General features: G+C 44.5%; 1 protein-coding gene across 1 annotated transcript in view; it reads right to left on the bottom strand.

The window, feature by feature from the left end:
* Positions 1 to 16,869, bottom strand: part of cdh23 (cadherin-related 23) — a 701,272-nt gene that overhangs the window by 193,994 nt on the left and 490,409 nt on the right. Inside the window, exons 27-31 of the mRNA XM_078530938.1 lie at positions 12,956 to 13,016; positions 10,193 to 10,341; positions 8,971 to 9,106; positions 6,478 to 6,866; positions 5,335 to 5,436 (exon numbers count right to left, since the gene is read on the bottom strand). Coding sequence (XP_078387064.1) covers positions 5,335 to 5,436; positions 6,478 to 6,866; positions 8,971 to 9,106; positions 10,193 to 10,341; positions 12,956 to 13,016 — 837 coding nt within the window. The remainder of the gene's footprint in view (positions 1 to 5,334; positions 5,437 to 6,477; positions 6,867 to 8,970; positions 9,107 to 10,192; positions 10,342 to 12,955; positions 13,017 to 16,869) is intronic.

Below are 16,869 nucleotides of genomic sequence, written 5' to 3'. Positions count from 1 at the left end.
GTTTCATTACGTTTTTATTCTCTTAATTTTTTTTTATAACTCTTCATCTTCCTGAGGCAGCTCCGTGCCTCAGGGAGATTCTCAAGCGCGCACTCGCACGAGGTTTGCGCTCACCCTCCTCCCCTCGCCCACACAGGCAGCGCCCTGATCGCGGGCAGCAGTCGGCTTTCCAACCACCCCCAACGAGCCCACCCAACCTGGGTGAAATTCTGCCCGTAGAATCATAGGAAAGTTTACTTGAGCACATAAATCTAGGCTGACACGCCGGTGCAGTACTGAGAGAGTGCAGCACGGTTGGAGCTGCTGTCTTTCAGGTGAGAAGTTTGAATGAGGCCCTGTCGGATTTCTCAGGCAGACACAAAATATCTCACGGCGCCATTTCAAAGAAAAGCAGGCAAGTTATCATCGGTGTCTTGCCCGATATCTATCCCTCAATCAACATCACAAAAAAGCTAATCATTTGGGTCATTATTACATTGCTGTTTGTGGGAACTTGCTGTTGAAAATTGGCTCATGCCCTTTCGATATGACCACAGTGACTGTGCTTCACAAGTGCTTCATAGGCTGCACAGCGCTGGGCGATGTTGTCAAAAGCAGCAGATATAGTTCCAAAGAATGATGTCAATACAAGTACATTATTTCTTTAAGATGCTTAAGAGAACCAGCCGAGAACCCTTTCCGTTTACTCCTGTCCCTGTTGGAATTATCCCACGTCTTCACAGGAATTTCCACCCGTCTTCAGGAGGGGATCACAACACTGGGCCTTGGGGATTCAACGGCAAACAAATGAAACGACAACAGTAACATAATCGGAAAGACTGTCACTGTCTGACTTTGCCTCGCAGAGTCCCTCAGTATCACTCGCAGAGCTCTATGTATTTCTAATCGCTGTTCCAACCTCCCCCCCAGTGATCAGAAACGCTGAGTAGCAATTAACTTGCAGCCTTTCCTTGTTTTCCTTCTGAGGAGCTGGATCATTTAAACTCTGCAGGTTCTATGTACAATGTTCCTGTTGTTTTTAATTTGCTCAGGCTGATGTTATGATACTGATTGAAGACGGATAATTTCAGCAGCGCACGGTATATCTGATCGCAGCTTCGGAAATGAAAGGAATGCCCCCACATTCTCACAGCAAAGTATTTATTTCCAGTTTCCCATGAAGCACTAATACAATGAACCCAGAAATGAGTGTTGTCAGTTGCTAGTGGAGAAATGTTTCATGCATCCATCTGATGTTCCTTTGTCCGCCATTTTAATGCAGTTGCCAGTCCTGTTGTCCTGGAGAGCCTCGAGTTTATTTTTTCTTCCTCCTAGCTGAACACAAGGTCACAGTCTCAGCACACGGTATCGGCCATTTAGCGTTGTGATAAGGAGAAATGTCGTCACTCGGAGGGCTCTGAATCTTTGGGATTCTCTAACCCTCTTTGTGGATTTTTAAAAAAATTCATTCATGGGATGTGGGCTTCGCTGGCTGGGCCAGTATTTATTGCCCTTCCCTAGTTGCCCTTGAGAAGGTGGTGATGAGCTGCCTTCTTGAACCGCTGCAGTCTATGTAGTGTAGGTACACCCACAGTGCTGTTAGGGAGGGTGTTCCAGGACTTTGACCCACCGATAGTGAAGGAACGGCGATATATTTCCAAGTCAGGATGGTGAGCGACTTGGAGGGGAACTTCCAGGTGGTGGTGTTCCCATCTACCTGCTGCCCTTGTCCTTGTAGATGGCATTGGTCGTAGTTTGGAAGGTGCTGTTGAAGGAGCCTTGGTGAGATCCTGCAGTGCATCTTGTACATGGTGCACACTGCTGCTCCTGTGCCTCGGTGATGGAGGGTGTGAATGTTTGTGGGTGTGGTGCCAATCAAGTGGGCTGCTTTGTCCTGGATGGTGTCAAGCTTCTTGAGTGTTGTGGGAGCTGCACTCATCCAGGCAAGTGGAAAGTATTCCATCACACTCCTAACTTGTGCCTTGTAGATGGTGGACAGGCTTTGTGGAGTCAGGAGGTGAGTTACCCGTCGCAGGATTCTTAGCCTCTTATCTGCTCTTATAGCCACTGTATTTATATGTCTAGTTCAGTTCAGTTTCTGGTTAATGGTAACCATCAGAATGTTGATAGTGGGGGATACAGTGAAGGTAATGCCATTGAACGTCAAGGGGCGATTGTTAACTTCTCTCTTGTTGGAGATGGTCATTGCCTGGCACTTGTGTGGCATGAATGTTACTTGCCAGTTGTCAGCCCAAGTCTGGATATTGTCAGTATCTGAGGAGTCACAAATGGTGAACTTTGTGCGATCATCACTGAACATCCCCATTTGTGACCTTATGATGGACGGAAGGTCATTGATGAAGCAGCTGAAGATGGTTGGACCTAGGACACTACCCGAGGAACTCCTGCAGTGATGTCCTGCAGCTGAGGTGACTGACCTCCAACAACCACAACCATCTTCCTTTGTGCTGGGTATGACTCCAATCAGTGGAGAGTTTTCCCCCTGATTCCCATTGACTCCAGTTTTGCTAGGGATGATCAGCTCTTGAGTATATTCAGGACAAACAGCAATTGGGTACTAAGGGAATTAAGCAATATGGGGATAGTGCATGAAGACAAAGTTGAGGAAGAAGATCAGCCATTACTTTATTGATTCAGAATCACAGAATTGTTACAGTGCAGAAGGAGGCCATTTGGCCCATCTTGTCTGCACCGACTCTCTGAATGAGCATTGTGACTTAGTGCCTTAGCGCCTCCTGCCTTCTCCTGTACCCTTGCACATTGCGGAACAGACTCAAATGGTCTATCCTGCTTCTATTTCTTATGTTTCTTTGAAATTAACATGGAAGATAGAGTTGAAACACACAAATATGGGCAACAAGTGGGTCATTATAATAAAAGCAAAATATTGCGGATGCTGGAAATCTGAAATTAAAATAGAACGTGCTGGAAAATAACTCAGCCAGCCTGGCAGTGTCCATTGGAGAGGTCACAGAGTTAATGTTCCGAGTCCAATATGACTCTTCCTCGGAACATATAGGTCATGGAGCTTTAATTATAAGCAAAGCTTGTCAAAATACAGATTGATCCACAAACACGACTTGCAGATTGGGTTCTCCTGGAGGTCATCAGAGTCACAGGATTCCTGGCTATTCAGCACACGAAATCTGTACTAGTGCAAGATTATCAATGGAGCCACAGCCCACAGCCCCTTCTGCGCTCCTGGCGTTAGAATGTTTAAACAAGGATCTTGTGAGATTTGTAAACAACAGGCAGAAAGGAGAGACATTCTTAATCTTAACCCCCACAGGGATCAACACTTGATTGTAACTGTTTGTCAAACCTAGCCCTTCCGCCAAATCGCAATTTGTTACAATGCCCGAGAGTGGAATGTCTCTTTCCAAAGAGGCACAATATTTTACGGAAGTTTGTTGGTGCGTCGCGGCATCGTCTTTGTGTTTTTCCAGATAACGGGGTCTGGATCCGATTTCATAAACCCATCAGTGATGGCGGCACATCGCTTTTGTGAATCTGCACCTTCCCCATCAGTGTCTCTGCACTCAACATGCACTCCTGGTGGCACAACTCGTGCGTTTTAGAACAGAAAGATTGGCAACTCTTTTCCTGTGGCAAAAGTGAAGAAAGGCTTGTATTTATATGGCGTCTTTTACAACCTCAAGGCATTCCGGAGCCTCTTACAGCCAATGAGGTGCTTTCTGAAGTGTAGTCACTGTTGTAATGTAGAAAATGAGGCAGCCAATTTGCACACAGCAAGATCCCACAAATGACAATGAGGATAATGACTAGACAATTATTCCTTTGGCTGAGGGGTAAATATTGGACAGCAGATGAGGGACAATTTCCTTATTCTTCTTTAGGAGAGTGCCCTGAGGTATTTTAATTTTTCAAAAAAAATTCATTCATGGGATGTGGGTTTTGCAGGCAGGGCCAGCGTTTATTGCCCATTCCCGACTGCTTTTAAGAAGGTGGTTGTGAGCTGCCTTCCTGAATCGCTGCATTCCAAGTGCCGAAGTTGCACTCACAATGCTGTTAGACAGGGAGTTTCAGGATTTTGACCCAATGATAATGAAAGACCAACAATGTATTTCTAAGTCAGGATGGTGTGTGACTTGGGAGGGGAGCCTGCAGGTGGTGGTGTTCCTATACACCTGCTGCCCTTCTCCTTCTAGATGGTAGAGGTTGCGGGTTTCGGATGTGCTGTTGGAGGAGCCTTGGGATCTTTTATACCCACCTGAGAGAGCAAACGTCTGAGAGAGCAAACATTACCTGCTAACATGCAACATACATGGGTCCACTAACACAGAACAGATTAATCCACACAAAACAAGTGATACACATAATTTACCTTCTGTTCATCCATGATAAGACAGAAACAAAAGAAATGATTTATTAGTTAAACATGTCACATCGATCATTTTAAAATGATTGAAGAGCTTCCGTATTATGAAATCTCAGCCTGGGTAATAATGTGACACTTTTTCCAATTAATTTTGCTGCCCGTATTATAGCTTTTGAAAAGTTCTGAGGAAAGAGACAAGTTTTACATCAGCCATGTTACAAAATACAGCGGCTAAGAAATCTTGGTGGGAAGGGCCCTTGCCCTTTGTCAGAATGGTGAAGGCGACAGCTCCTCTGATACTGAGCTCACACCTCATTATATCTGAGCCAATTAGTCACCTCAGCCATTCTGAAGACCAGTGAAAGTTTGGGCTGTTTCCATTAAAACAGCAGCCCTCAGACCAAGTGGGCCCAGGACTGGGTCAGGTATTGGGGTTGGGTGAGGAAGGTGGGTAGGATTGGGGATGTGGAGGATGGCAAGGCTGGGGAGGATCGAGGGTTTTGGAGAGGGTGGATGGGGAGAATGGGGGTGTTGGAAGAGTGGGTGGGGAGGATTGGGGTTGGGGGGGGGTCAGGGTTTAGGAGAGGAGGGTGGGGAGAATGGGGGTGTTGGGGAGGAGTCGGGGTTTGGGGGACGAGGGTAGGAGGATCGGGGGTCGAGAGAGGAGAATGGGGAGGGTCAGGGCTTGGGGAGGGTAAATATGAAGCTGGTGGAAGTATTCTGATCAGATGTGTGTGCATGCGTTTTCTATCCACCATTTTGGGGACTTGGTAGATCACTTAGCACCTGAAAAATGGGTGCAACACCACCCAGTTTCTAGAGCCATGAATCTCATCTAAAGCCTGTTCTTCTCCTGAGCAGTGGGTCCCAGGAGTCTACAGTCAGAATATTAATGACAGCTATCAGAGTTTGTGAATAAAATCTGGATTTACTTTTAGTTATATTATTAATTACACACAACGACATTTTGATTTGAATAAAATATAAATTCTTACCACAGTGGAGTCCTTCTTGGGTCCTCCATCATCTGCTATGACTGTGATCAGATAATAATCTCCCTTCTCCCTATCAGCCTGTCCTCGGACAGTTATCACACCCTGTAACAGGCAAAGGGAGGAGAGTCAGTGAAACGCATCCTACCCAAAATATAGGTTCAACATCTAACATCCTGTTAGGGAGCTGAGATTTAGATTTTTGACACACCCAAAAATCCTAAAAAGGAACTGGATATATACTCAAAAATTAATATTTATTTCAAAAAGAGTTGCGATTATTCAGATTTAATAGAGACGTTCAAAATCGTGAAGTGTTTTGGTGGCGCAAATGAGGAGAAGCTGTTTCCACTGGCGGGAGGGTCGGTAACCAGAGGACACACATTTAAGAAAACTGGCAAATGAACCAGAGAGCAGGTGAAGTCTAAAAAATTTATGCAGCGAGATGTTGTGACCTGGGATGCACTGACTGAAAGGGCGATGGAAACAGATTCAATAGTAACTTTCAAATGGGAATTGGATAAAATTTGAAAAGGAAAGTTCTGCAGGACTGAGAGGAAAGGACAGGGGAGTGGAACTGGGTGGATAGCCCTTTCAACGACCCACCACTGGCACAATGGGCTGAATGGTCTCCTTCAATGCTGTATTATGTTTCTATGGTAAGATTTTCATCTGGGAGGAGCGATTTTGTTTTCTTCTTTGATGGGACCTGGGCATGCTGGCTAGGCCAGCATTTATTGCACATCCCGAGAAGGTGGTGGTGAGCTGCCTTCTTGAGCTGCTGCAGTCCCTGTGGGGTAGGTACTTCCACAGCGCTGTTAGGGAGGGAGTTCCAGGATTTTGACCCAGTGACAGTGAGGAAGTGGCGAAACATTTCGAACACAGTAGAAAAGAAATTAAAGCCTGGGAGAGCTGCGTGTCTTTAACAGAATCCGTCCGACTCTCCTTCCATTGAAATAATGGAAGGAAAGTTGCCTTTTCTCTCTCTCTCTGTTCTTGACTCACGCAATGCGCAACATGCACAATGTGGAGATAAATATCTAACTCCTGGTGCCACAAGAAAGAAGCCCAAGAGTGAGAGTGAAACTTTGAACTTAAGACGCCAGGAAGCGATTCAGGATTCAAACACAATTCTGATGTACTCACAGTGACTCTGTTTATTTGGAATAAGGACAGAGTCCGGGCAGAGGTGTCAGGGTCAAACCTATAGGTGATCAGGTTCATGTTATCAGCAGAGTGAGCTTGGATCTGGACCACTTCAGTCCCAGTTGCGATATTTTCTCTAAGTGTAGCTTCATATGATGCATTTGTAAACTGCACAGGCTCATCCAACTCATTTAATAAGGTGATGTAGACAGTGCAGTAACCCCTGTTGTAAGGTGGGGCTTGGTCTGTGGCAGAGATATTCATGAGATAGCTGGTTCTGGTTTCATAATCGAGGTAATTCACTGTAGTGATAAGGCCTGTACTCTCATCAATGGCAAACTTCCTCTCCGATCCAGACAAGATCATGTAGGCTACCATGCCTCCATCCCCTGGGAAATAAATAGAGAAACATTTAAACACTGCACCAGGCAACTCCTTAATACCCCTATCCTGCTCCATTCACAGACCATGAATAATCGTCCTATCAAAGACACCATCCCTACAAATCCTTTCCTTGACGAGTGCTAAGTCGCATCTAACTATCTCCCTCAAGAAAAATCGAGCCATGCCATTGTAATGCTGAAGGTTTGAAAAATATTGGGTCTCATTTCAATGCATCAAAGATTCAACAGACTGGTTCCTGGGGTGAGGGGATTGTTCTATGAGGAGAGACTGAGTAGACTAGGCCTGTACTCACTGGAGTGAAGAAGAATGTGAGGTGATTCCATTGAAACATATAACATTCTTTTCAAAGGGCTTGATAGGCTACACACTGGGAGGACTATCCCCTGGCTGGGAAACCTAGAATATGGGTCAAAGTCTCAGAATAAGGGGTTGGCCATTTAGGACTGAGATGAGGAGAGATTTGTTCAAAGGGTTATGAAGCTTTGGAATTCTCAATGCCAAGCAACTGTGGATGCTCAAGTCGTTGAGTATATTCAAGTCAGAGATCACTAGATTTGTGGGCACTAGGGGAATCAAGGGATATGGCGATAGTGGGGTAGAGTTAAGGCCACAATCAGGTCAGCCATGATCTTAGTGAATGCCAGAGCAGGCTTGAGGGGCCGAATGGCCTTCTCCTAGCTCCTCCTTCTTATGTCGTTATGATAAGGGGAATACTAAATTAAAGGTTTTCAGGATTACAGGGGTTTTCAAAAGGTTACAGAATTGAAGATTGTTTCCACTGGTTAATGGATGAGAAACAAGGGGGCATGAAATTGGCTGGAAGAACAGAGGAGGAACTTACAATAAATGTTTACACACAAAGAGTGATGTGAACAAAGAATGCTCATCACAAGCGCTTTTGAGACAGGAACTTGATCATATAAACGGAGGTTTTACATTGAAAACTGTTTTTGAATTGGATAATTCTTTGAAAGGAAGGAAAATAAAAAGGCACAGGCATTAGGACATGGGATTAGGATAGAAAGCTCCTCTGAAGTGTTAGTGCTGGCATGATGGGCTGAATGGCCTTCTGCCCCATCTTTCCACTCAGTGGATATTAAAGATCCCAAGGCACTATTTAGAAGGGCAGGGAAGTTACCTCCTGTGTCCCATGCCAATAATTATCACTCAAACAACATTACTAAAATAGACTATCTGGCAATTATTACATTGTTGCTTGTGGGACCTTGCTGTGCATATGTTGGCTGTTCTGTTTCCCTATCTTACAACAGTGACCCCTCCTCCTCCAGGTACCATGCCCTAAGAAGGCATTGGCAACCATGCATGTCCATTGGATATGTCCACGATTACACCTGGCAAAGGACTGTAGTGGTCATTGTGCAGTATGGCTGACCAGGAAACTCTCCCACTCTTACCACCTGCCATCAGGCACATTGGAAGGATTTACAGGCTGATAGCCAATCCATTTGGCCACGTTATGAATGCACCTTCCACCAAGTCCTGAAGTGAGACTTGAACCCAGAGCTTCTGACTCAGAGGTAGGGACGTGACCCACTGTGCCACAAGACCTGCCCACAACAGTGACTACACTTCAAAATGTATTTTATTGGCTGGAAAACGCTTTGGGAAGGTTTGAAAGGTGCTATATAACCAAATGTGGTTCGGTTCCTCACTGGTCACAGAAAGCTTCCAAAGTGACAATGGACACGGTGTGGACAAAATTCATGGCTGCCAGTGTGTGCACTCAAAGGGGAAAGCAGCCTTCCTCTCTGCCCCTCTCTCCTCCTTTAAGCTGCTCCTTAAAATCTACCTCTTTGACCAATTCTTTGGTCACCTGTCCTTATAGCTCCTTATGTCAATTGGCATTTGATAACTGCAAAGCTCCATGAGATGTTAAAGGCTACATAAATACAAGATGTTGCCATTGCTGCCTATTTCCCTCACATCTGGGACTTTGGCAAGGCTGATTTAACCAAGACTGGGTCCATCTGGGATCTCTGCAGCCTGCTTGCCCTGCATTCCAGGTGGCCACACTATTCAGCGTTGGACTAAAAGACTCCCCAGTCTAAGCTGGAAGAGCAGTATTACCCGTGTCTCTGTCGCTTGCTCGGACGACAATGACCGACGTGCCGATCCCTGCAGTTTCCCTCAGCCCTAGTCGGTTGTATTGCTGCTGGGTAAAAACTGGTGTTTCGTCATTCACATCCTCCACGTATATGATCACCTAGACAGAGGAAAGGTCAAGTCACGCACATGAAAATGTAAGAAGAGTGGTCGAATGATCAAGAATCTGTTTGTTCCTAAAAAGCCACACTGTTTAAGTGGTTGGATTGAAACCGTCTACAATCGACTTTCCTTATGCTGAACACAGATCAACCAAAAAAGTCAATTCACATCAGTCTTAGTGAGCCAGATTTAACAGCATAAACACTGGCTTGCACAGCATCTGGGTTAGAACAGCACCACAATAAACTGCTGACATAACCATGAGTGGAAGACCCGAGATACTTTGTAAAAACATCATGGACAAGTGCAAATCATAATCGAACAGACTCAAGGGATACTGGCCCTTATATTGAGAGGGTCAGAACACAAGAGCTTAGAATCATTCTGCAGGTCCGTTGTGTCCATTTCTGGGCACCACCCTTTCCTTGCAACTCCAAATGTTAAATTACAAGGAGGGATTAGACAAACTAGGGTTGCATTCCCTGGAATTTGGAAGAGTAAGGGATGAGGTTTGATCAAAGTTTTCAAGGTATTAAGGGGGAGCGGATAGGGTAGATAGAGAGAGGACTATTTCTGGTGTTGGGAAGTCTAGGACAAGGGGAGATATCCCATAATTACTGCCAGACCCTTCAGCAGTGAACTCCGGAGTATCTGTTTCTCTCTCCACAGATGCCGCCAGACCTGCTGAGTTTTTCCAGCAATTTTTTGCTTTTCTTTCAGGAGTGAAGCCAGGAAGCACTTATCCACACAAAGGGTGTTCGAAGTTTAGAACTTTCTTTGGTAAACAGTAATTGATGCTGAGCGAATTGTTAATTTTAAATCTGTGATTGATAGATTTTCGTTAATTAAAGGTATTAAGGGCTATGGGGCAAAGGTGAGTATATGGAGTTCGATTAGATATCAGACATGATCCCACTGAATGGTGGAACAGGCTTGTGGCCTCCTCCGGATTCTATATTTCTAAACGATTATAAATAACCTTAGCCCTGTCCTAGGGCTACATGGATGGGAATGGATGGAGCGAAGACCCACAGCATTACATGGACATCTCAAGTCTGCATACAGACTGAAGATTTGCCCTTACTCTCACAGAGCTCCTCATCCTTCCAAAGTCATGATTGTAGGCCTCCACCTCCAACACATGGGTAGTACTGCTCTCTCTGTCCAAGGGGCGGGAACCCCTGGAGATAAGTCCAGTAGCTTGGTCCATCTGGAAGTTATCCTTGGCATTTCCTGAAAAGGAAACAGAAAATTGAGTGGTTGATATTGGAGTTAAAAATATGTCTCCTTGACCAACATTCCTTCAACTATTGAGAATGATAACTTCTTTTCTTGTCGAATTCCTGTGAAGTAGATTTATTAGACAGGATGTAATATGTTACAGGATGCAGCCTGCACCAGCTTGACAGTTACTCAAAATCATTGCAATTCTCAGAAGAGGACTTTGCAGATAAGCTCGGGAAAACTGAGCCTTAACTCTTGCTATTGCAGAAGAAAAGTTCCACACTCTTTATTTTTCCTTTCTGTTTTGAGCATGACTTATAATTTGCGACTAAAGCCACTTCACTCTGAAGCAACTCTTACAAAACTGAAGGAGTTTACAGAAGGATGGGCCATTTGCCCACCCCTGTTAGAGCAACCCAAGACGAATCACACTGCCCGACTCTCTCCCCACAGACCTGTGTATTCCTCCACTTCTGGTAATTATCCACTCAGCCCTTAAAAGAAACAATGGTCTCTGTCTCAAGTGCTCTCTCTGGCAGATTCTTACGCACTCACTCCAAGGCAAGAAACCTTTGTGCCAGGGGGTGACTGGGGAAGACGGGACAAAGATTGGCTAAAATGATGAGGGAATACATTTTGGAAAGACGAAGAGAAAGGGGAGTAAGATTAGAGCGGAGGAAAAGAGAGCCTCTTGGTGTGTGGCTGCACGGCTTTACAGGGCAGCAGCACAAATCATAAAGTCATAAGAAGTGCAAAGGGATCTCTGGTTTTGTAGCCGGAGGGTCAGAGTTCAGGAATCACGGATTGGGACAAAAATGCATCTCACAAATCAGGAGGGCCAATTTTGAAACACATTTCTGCACAGCGCAGTGAACTCCATCTTAATTTGTCACCTTAGAGATAAGTATTAATATTTACATCCAAGATTGTGCTTTACAAAGGAATTTTCCAAGGCCGGGATTTTCCGGCCCTGCTGTGGGGGATGTGACAAGTCAGCCAAAGGTCCATTGGCTTCCAGTGGGACTGGAAGATCCTGGTGGTGGGCAGGGCTGGAAAATCTCTGCCCAAGTATTTAAATATGTAAAGAACAACTTGCATTTATATAGGGCCTTCAACGTAGTAAAATGTCCTAACCTGCTTCATAGGAGTGTTATCAGGCTGATAAAAAGCCACATAAGGAAATACTAGGACAGACAACCAAAAGTTTGGACAAAGTCGTAGGTTTTAAGGAGGATCTCAAAGGAGGAGCGAGACATGCAAAGGCAGAAAAGTTTAGGGAGGAAATTCCAGAAGTTAGGAATGCGTGGCCGCCAATGATGGGGAGGGGGGTGTGTGGGATGAACAAGTGGTCAGAACTAGCAGAGGTTTTACTCCCGAGTTCCACTCTGTACAAACTCTGCCCCAGCCAAAACTCTGTCCCATTCAATCCGTTGCATATTTGGTCCCATCCACGATCATCCCTATTCTCGATGACCTCTACTGCCTCCCTGTCGCCACTTGCATTCAATGTAAAAATCCTCATCCTCCGTCCATCACCCTCTCCCTTGGGTACAAGTCATCCTAACCTTCTCCGGCCTTACATCCCCTTCGAATTCTGGCTCCTTGTGAAATGTCCTGACCCCACTAGGGGTGGGGAGTTTAATTGCCGTGGCTGTACACTTTGGAAACCATTCCTCAACCTTGTGGCATCTCTTGCTAACTTTTTAAACAACTCTTCAAATCCTCCCTCTTTGACCTGGCGTTTGGTTTTCTTCCATCAATCACTCAGTCTTTAATTTGTGTCCCTCAAAATAAGTTAAGAATTCAACTTTGGATAACAGTTCAGTGGGGGGGAAGAGCTGCTATAGGGTATTCAAGAAACAAATCTGTTTTAACTCTAACAACACAAAGGTGTTTTCAGCAGCTAAAAAAATACACCAATACTTTGACGTAACAGCCTGGAAATTACTGGCAGCATTAAAGAGCAAATGACTGTTTAACCCATTCTATGGCATTGCTCCATTCTGTATTGTAAATGCAGAGGTCCACCTATTTATTTTGATGTTAAATGATGGGGTACAAGAATGCTCTAGGAATGTGTTGAGCCTTCAAGCATCATGATTACTGACCAAACCTGCAGAACTATCAATTTATAATGCTCAGTTGTCTAAAATAAAGCAAAGGCATATGGCACCAAAGATTATCTGTTGGTTTATTGTATTTGTTCATGAAGTCCAAACTCCAACGTCGGCATAATAACCACGCTGCTCTGATACTTCTTTGCCACAGAGAGAGAAATTGCATTTATATAGAATCTTTTAAAAACTCAGGATGTTTCAAAGGACGGCACTTCTGGCAGTGCAGCACTCCCTCAGTACTGCAATGGAATGTCAACCTGGGTTGTATGTTTGAGTGTCTAGAGCGGGGCCTGAGCCCACAACTTCAAGTGGGCTGCGTCACTGAAGGAAATCCTTTAATTGAACGCTATCTAAACTGATGCGACTTTTCTAACTGGTTGGAGTGAATCTGGACAGCCAAATCCCGTCAAGGGAATCTTCTGTTTCTTATTTAAACAGCTCATTCAATTAAATTCTGATGCTTCCTGCTAAGTAAGGTAAATGGAGCAGAGACAAGTCAACGTTACCTGAGAGGATTCTGTACAAAACCTTCCCATTAACTCCTTCATCTGCATCAGTGGCTTCCACCTATTAAAACAGAGGAAAGCCAGATTCAGCAAAAAGAAATCACCCTGGGTAGAAAGCATGGGGTGTTGTATTTTTAACTCACGCTCCGACAGACTGAAGGCACCCATACTATCGTTGAACTGAACTCAATTTCGCTTACCAGGAATAAAAAGGACTTGCATTTGTAGACTTATCAGGCCTCTCAGAAACACCTCAAAAATTTTTATTCATTCATTCTTGGTATTCTGGTGTCGCTGGCTGGGCCAGCATTTATTGCCCATCCCTACTTGCCCTGGAGAAGGTGGTGGTGGTGAGCCACCTCCTTGAACCTGTAAATCCGTTTGGTGTGGGTACGCCCAGATTGCTGTGAAGGAAAATTTCCAGAATTCTGACCTAGTGAGGAGGAAGGAATGACTGATACATTTCAGGCCAGGGCAGGGTGTGAATTGGAGAGGAACTTGCATTCCCATGTGTCAGCTCCCTTTGCCCTTTGAGGTGGTAGAAGTCGTGGGTTTGGAAGGTGTTGTTGGAGGAGCCTTACAGAGTTCCTACAGTACATCTTTTAGGTGGTATACACAGCTGCCACTGTGCGCTTTTGAAGGAGGGTGTGATTCACACACAATGTGTGACTGTGAAGTGCAATGATTGTTACACAGGCAAATGTGGCACAGGCACTTTCCACACAGTAAGACCCCACAACCAGCAATGAAACGACTGGCCAGTGAATCGGTTTTTTGTAGCATTAACTGAGGGGGAAACATTGGTCGGGTGACCGATAGGAGGCTTTGCCCACCAATATCAAATTTGAGAATCGTGCAGTGCTATCATCTTTCAGCAAAGATTTTTTAGGCCTGAGGCTTTGACCCAGTGAGAAATAAAAACATGAGAAGCAGACTGCATTAATGACAAGCAAAGCCGAGGATAATAGATCATTTGCAAAGCAAAGCAGGCGACAAGTTAAGACAAAGGTGTTGAGTGGTGCAGGTTTGACAAATTATTAGTCATTTGAAAAAACGGCAGGTGATGATATACCTCAGAAACACTGTCCATTGACCCCTTCATTCAGGGACTTCAGTGTTTGGGATTTGCTGAGCAATGTTAGAACAGCGCTCTGATGATTATTGTGTTGTCCTCTCTTGAGTTTCATTGTAATTGTTGAGTGAATTTCCCATGAAAGACACAGGAGTGCCCTCTGCTGGTTAGAGGCACCTGAAGATTGGCCTGTGGTACTTCCTGGTTTTGGTGTGGAAGTAGATTTAGTTTAGGAATACATCTCGGATTCTAACTATTATGAAGCATCTTCTAACGCCTAATGTTTCTATAATACGCACCGAGGAGCCATTGCCCCGGTTACTGATCCAAATCGCCCTCCTCTCCACCATGTAGTTTCTCCGTCCCTGTGAGAATGGGTATATCCCACCTATCGACAGAGAAACAGTGTTAATGCTTCGAGTCGAATGTGACTCTGCTTCCGAGTCCAGTTCCGAAGAGTAATATTGGACTCGAAACGTTAACTCTGTTTCTCCCTTCACACATGCTGCCAGACCTGCTGAGATTTTCCAGCACTTTTAAAATTTCAGATTTCCAGTATACGCAGTATTTCGCTTTTATATCCATATGTGCCTATCTAGGCTCATATGTATATTGACATGTGTGTATGTTGGCACTAGAGCATGAACAGTTCTAGGAATGTGTGTGTGCACCCATGTGCATTGTTGTCATGTTCCTGCCCTACCTTGCAGCCCAGTTTAAGTCTGTTCCACTTATGCTACGTGCCATAGTTTTTTTCACATGACTTTTCAGTGCTGGGCTGGATAATCTTGGTGCATCGGCAAGGATCTTTTTTGCAGGGTATTGGAACTGTCTCTCCGTGACAGCAGCTGCCTGCTGTTTTCCCTCCTAATTATTTTGTTGGGTTAAATGTTGCCCCCGTGAGCTGTTCTCCAAACAGTTAGAGCAATAAAAAGTGCCGACCAATACCAGCGTCAGTTAAAGGCACCTCCGGGATTAGAATCCACGTAAGTCTCCTCTCTTTGCAAGGCTGCTGCTTAAGTCAGCATGCCACAGTTCCCCACGCTCCTTTTACAGAGCCCCCCCCACCAAGGCTGCTTGCTAACTTTCCGGTTTCTAGCTCTGATGTCAACTACATCTGAAAGGAAAGGGAGAGAAAGAAAAAAGAAACCAAGTCGCTTAAAACACCCATAAAAGATTGTCTGTTAACGGTGAGCATCTGATATTGCCCCAAACAGTGCACTGTGCTTTAAAATTTGAACCCTCATTAGAAGCCAGATCAAGCCCATTCCAGAGGTCAGTTTTAGAAGTAGGTGTCTTTGTGCTTTCGTGTGAACTTCTCCACAAGATTTAACATAAGGAGTTGTGCGTCTATGCCTGCAAACACACGTCAGGTACTCCTCTGTCCTAACATTCAAACGACAGCACTAGCTCCCTGAAGAAACACACGGTGGTTACAGGAAGTTATTTTAAATGAGTGTGCAGCAACAGGAATAACCTCCTCGATGCGGATATGGTCTTGGCTTGAATCACTAATACTCGCAGTGCATTAAGTCTGACAACTCTGCGTAAAATGCGATCTTCCTACTCAGCGTCCTGAATCTCTTTCACTTAATCTTATGCCTACATCCCCTCCCTCAAGACCCCTCAAATACTGGATACAGTCCGTGTCTACTATACCCTGACCCTTTGCCATTTTAAACACACCTCTATCACATGACCTCATAGCTGCCTCTGTCTTAATAAAAACAGCCCCATTTTTTGAGTCTTTCTTTCTAATTGTATTTTCTCGTAGCGGGCAACATCCTAATAAAGAGTTGACGTTTCGAGTCCTCATGACCCTTCAACAGAACTGAAGGTTCTGTAACAGAACCTTCAGTTCTGTTGAAGGGTCATGAGGACTCGAAACGTCAACTCTTTTCTTCTCCGCCGATGCTGCCAGACCTGCTGAGTTTTTCCAGGTAATTCTGTTTTTGTTTTGTTTTGTATTTCCAGCATCCGCAGTAGTTTTTTGTTTTTAACATCCTAATAAAACTGTGCTGTATTCTCTCTGTTGCCGCATTACCAAAGCTATTATTGAGACACCTGGGTGTTACACAGAATCTATTTGTGTAAAAACAGGATACTGCATACTGAAGTTTTTTTTTTTGCATTGTTTCAAATACCTGTTTTAATGTTTGGACAATTCTATTGAGACCATTGAATCATTTTCGTCATGTTGATAGGCACTGTCGAGCCTCTAGATGGAGCTGCAATATTACGTGCACAAGTGAACATATAAACTAGGTGCATTTAAAAAAAAATAGACTATGGGGTTAAAAGACAGGCGAAGCATACTTGTGATGCTCAAATAGAGTTTTATCACCTCTATCCACTTAAGAAAACTCTATTGTTGGATGTGGAGTGAAAGTACAGTTATCAGCACACAAAGAAACTGCTTAGGTACTCTTGCCTAAAAGTGCCGCAACTGAATTTGAAGAATAGGCCGCAATTCATAGTTCCATTAAAAGCCAGTAAATTGAAGCTGGGCTTGTCCCTCTCCCCTTCCCACACGTGTATTACCAGTTATGTTCCGACACCTGTTTCAATCTACTGCTCTTGGCCAGACCCAAGACTAAATGCATTACTTGTAACGCATTTCAAACCTGCACTTTTCCCTTCCCTATCATTTTTTTTCCCATCTCAAAATTGCTCTCTGCTTTCAACATGCAACTTACAGGGAGCTCTCAAAAAAGCTTTTGTACCCAGAGCACAAAGCACTTCATTCACTTTGCAAATAACAAGGTTTTAAAAAGATGACCACTTACACGTATTGAAAGTATACTTAAGTCCCCGACTCTTGCAGATCTGACACAAGTCTCAG

The sequence above is a fragment of the Cetorhinus maximus genome, chromosome 27 (assembly GCF_964194155.1).
Source record: "Cetorhinus maximus chromosome 27, sCetMax3.hap1.1, whole genome shotgun sequence".
NCBI classification, from domain to species: Eukaryota; Metazoa; Chordata; class Chondrichthyes; order Lamniformes; family Cetorhinidae; genus Cetorhinus; species Cetorhinus maximus.
The sequence above is the reverse complement of the archived record's forward strand: the minus strand, read 5'-3'. Positions and strand labels throughout refer to the sequence as shown.